At 42.4% G+C, this 1,583-nt stretch overlaps 1 protein-coding gene across 1 annotated transcript in view; it reads right to left on the bottom strand.

Moving 5' to 3' along the window:
• Window positions 1-397: 397 nt before the first annotated feature.
• LOC103609453 (zinc finger protein 426-like) overlaps window positions 398-1,583 on the bottom strand; it is a 35,167-nt gene continuing 33,981 nt past the window's right edge. Inside the window, exon 6 of the mRNA XM_008593775.1 lies at window positions 398-521. Within this exon, the coding sequence (XP_008591997.1) occupies window positions 498-521 (24 nt within the window). The 3' untranslated portion in view covers window positions 398-497. The remainder of the gene's footprint in view (window positions 522-1,583) is intronic.

A 1,583-nucleotide genomic window follows, 5' to 3' on the forward strand; every position in this document is an offset into this window, starting at 1 on the left:
ATTAACATCCTTGAAGAGATAGTCCAGAGCAAAGACAGCCAGTGCCTCTTCTTGTAGAACATGTGGACACGTGAGCTACCCACAGGGAATTGTCTCTTGACAGACATTCTCCTCTATAATCAAAATACCATTAATTCATTCAAGAAATATAGCATCAGTAAAATAATGTTACCAGCTCACAACATATATTCAAATTTCTCCCACTCCACAAACATTCTTTATTGAAGATTTGCAGTAGAGTTTAAAAAATTTTTTTAAAAATATCTTATGTAAGAACGCTGGGAAAATAGAGACTACATAGAGCCTTCTGGAAGAAGTCACTTTATTCAACTTGAAAGACAAGGCAGAGCAGGAACTGTATACTGCACAGGAAACAGTATGTATTAGGAAGATGTGAAAGCCTTCATATCCACTCATCCTTGAATGACACACGCAAGGACACACTGGAGGGAAGTCCTTTTAGTACAATAAATATGGAAAGTCTTCAGGTGTGGGTCTTAGTGTTCGCAAGAGAACTTGTTCTGAGAGAGGAAGAGACCATGTCAGTGTTAATGGGGGTGCCTTTGTGCTGGGTCCTTAACTNGCTGGTTAATTTCTGTTCTTTCTTTCATAATATAAATACTCAAGGCCTCACGTACCCCTCTAAATGCTCTCTAAGTCATTGAACAAGTTGTGATAGGTGATCTTTTCATTCATTATGGCTCAGGTCTAGATATTGTCTCGTTTCCATTTTCATGACTTCTTGGATTCATGGGTTTTTGGAAATGTGTTTTCAAGTGCATTGCAAGGGGTTTTTAGTCCCCTTGGTTTTCATTTCTGATCTAGTGTGGTGGGAGTCAGTGATCTTTAGCATATGATTCTTTGGCATTTGTTGAGATCTTCTCTCTGACGCAGTGCAGCACCAGCTGCTGGCTCTGTGTCCACTCTCCCCATTCTTACTCTCAGAACCTGCGGTTTGCTCAACTTGTTAATGTTTACCTTTTTTTAAAAAAATGAAAAAGTAAAAAAGGCTCACTCTCTCTCAGTCTTTCTTAAAGGTGTGGTCATGTCTCACAGCCCTGGACTGTGACAGGCAGGCAGAGTCAGTGGTATGGCTTCTGGGAAAGTTCTAGAAAAGGGGACAGTCCTGATGCTGGTTGTCTTCACTTTTTGCTCTTGGTCCTTCCTCCTTCTCCCTTCCTGGAAACTAGATACAGTGCCTCGAGCTGTGACCATAGGCAATAGCCACAGGCAAAGATGGCCCGGCAAAAGCACAAGACTCCTCACTCCCCAGGGGTTTCCTGGAGTGGCCAAATCAGCCCTGAATCACTTATTTCTGGACTCATGTAACATGAGAAAAAGAAACATCCCCTCCCCCCCGAAAAAATCCCAGCTGGCTGGTTAGCTCAGTTGGTTAGTGTGTGGCTTCATAATACCAAGGTCAGCGTTTGGTTCTCTGTACTGGTCAACCACCCCCAAAGAAAGAAAGTCCCCTTTGTAATTTCAGGGAATTTAAAAATTATTCCCGGGAAATTTTTAGTACGTCCAGCTGAGTACAGTTTCTGCTAGTGTGGTGGCCATGAGAACCCACCTCTTGGATCTTC

Source organism: Galeopterus variegatus, unplaced genomic scaffold (genome assembly GCF_000696425.1).
Source record: "Galeopterus variegatus unplaced genomic scaffold, G_variegatus-3.0.2 Scaffold9628, whole genome shotgun sequence".
In the NCBI taxonomy this organism is placed as follows: domain Eukaryota; kingdom Metazoa; phylum Chordata; class Mammalia; order Dermoptera; family Cynocephalidae; genus Galeopterus; species Galeopterus variegatus.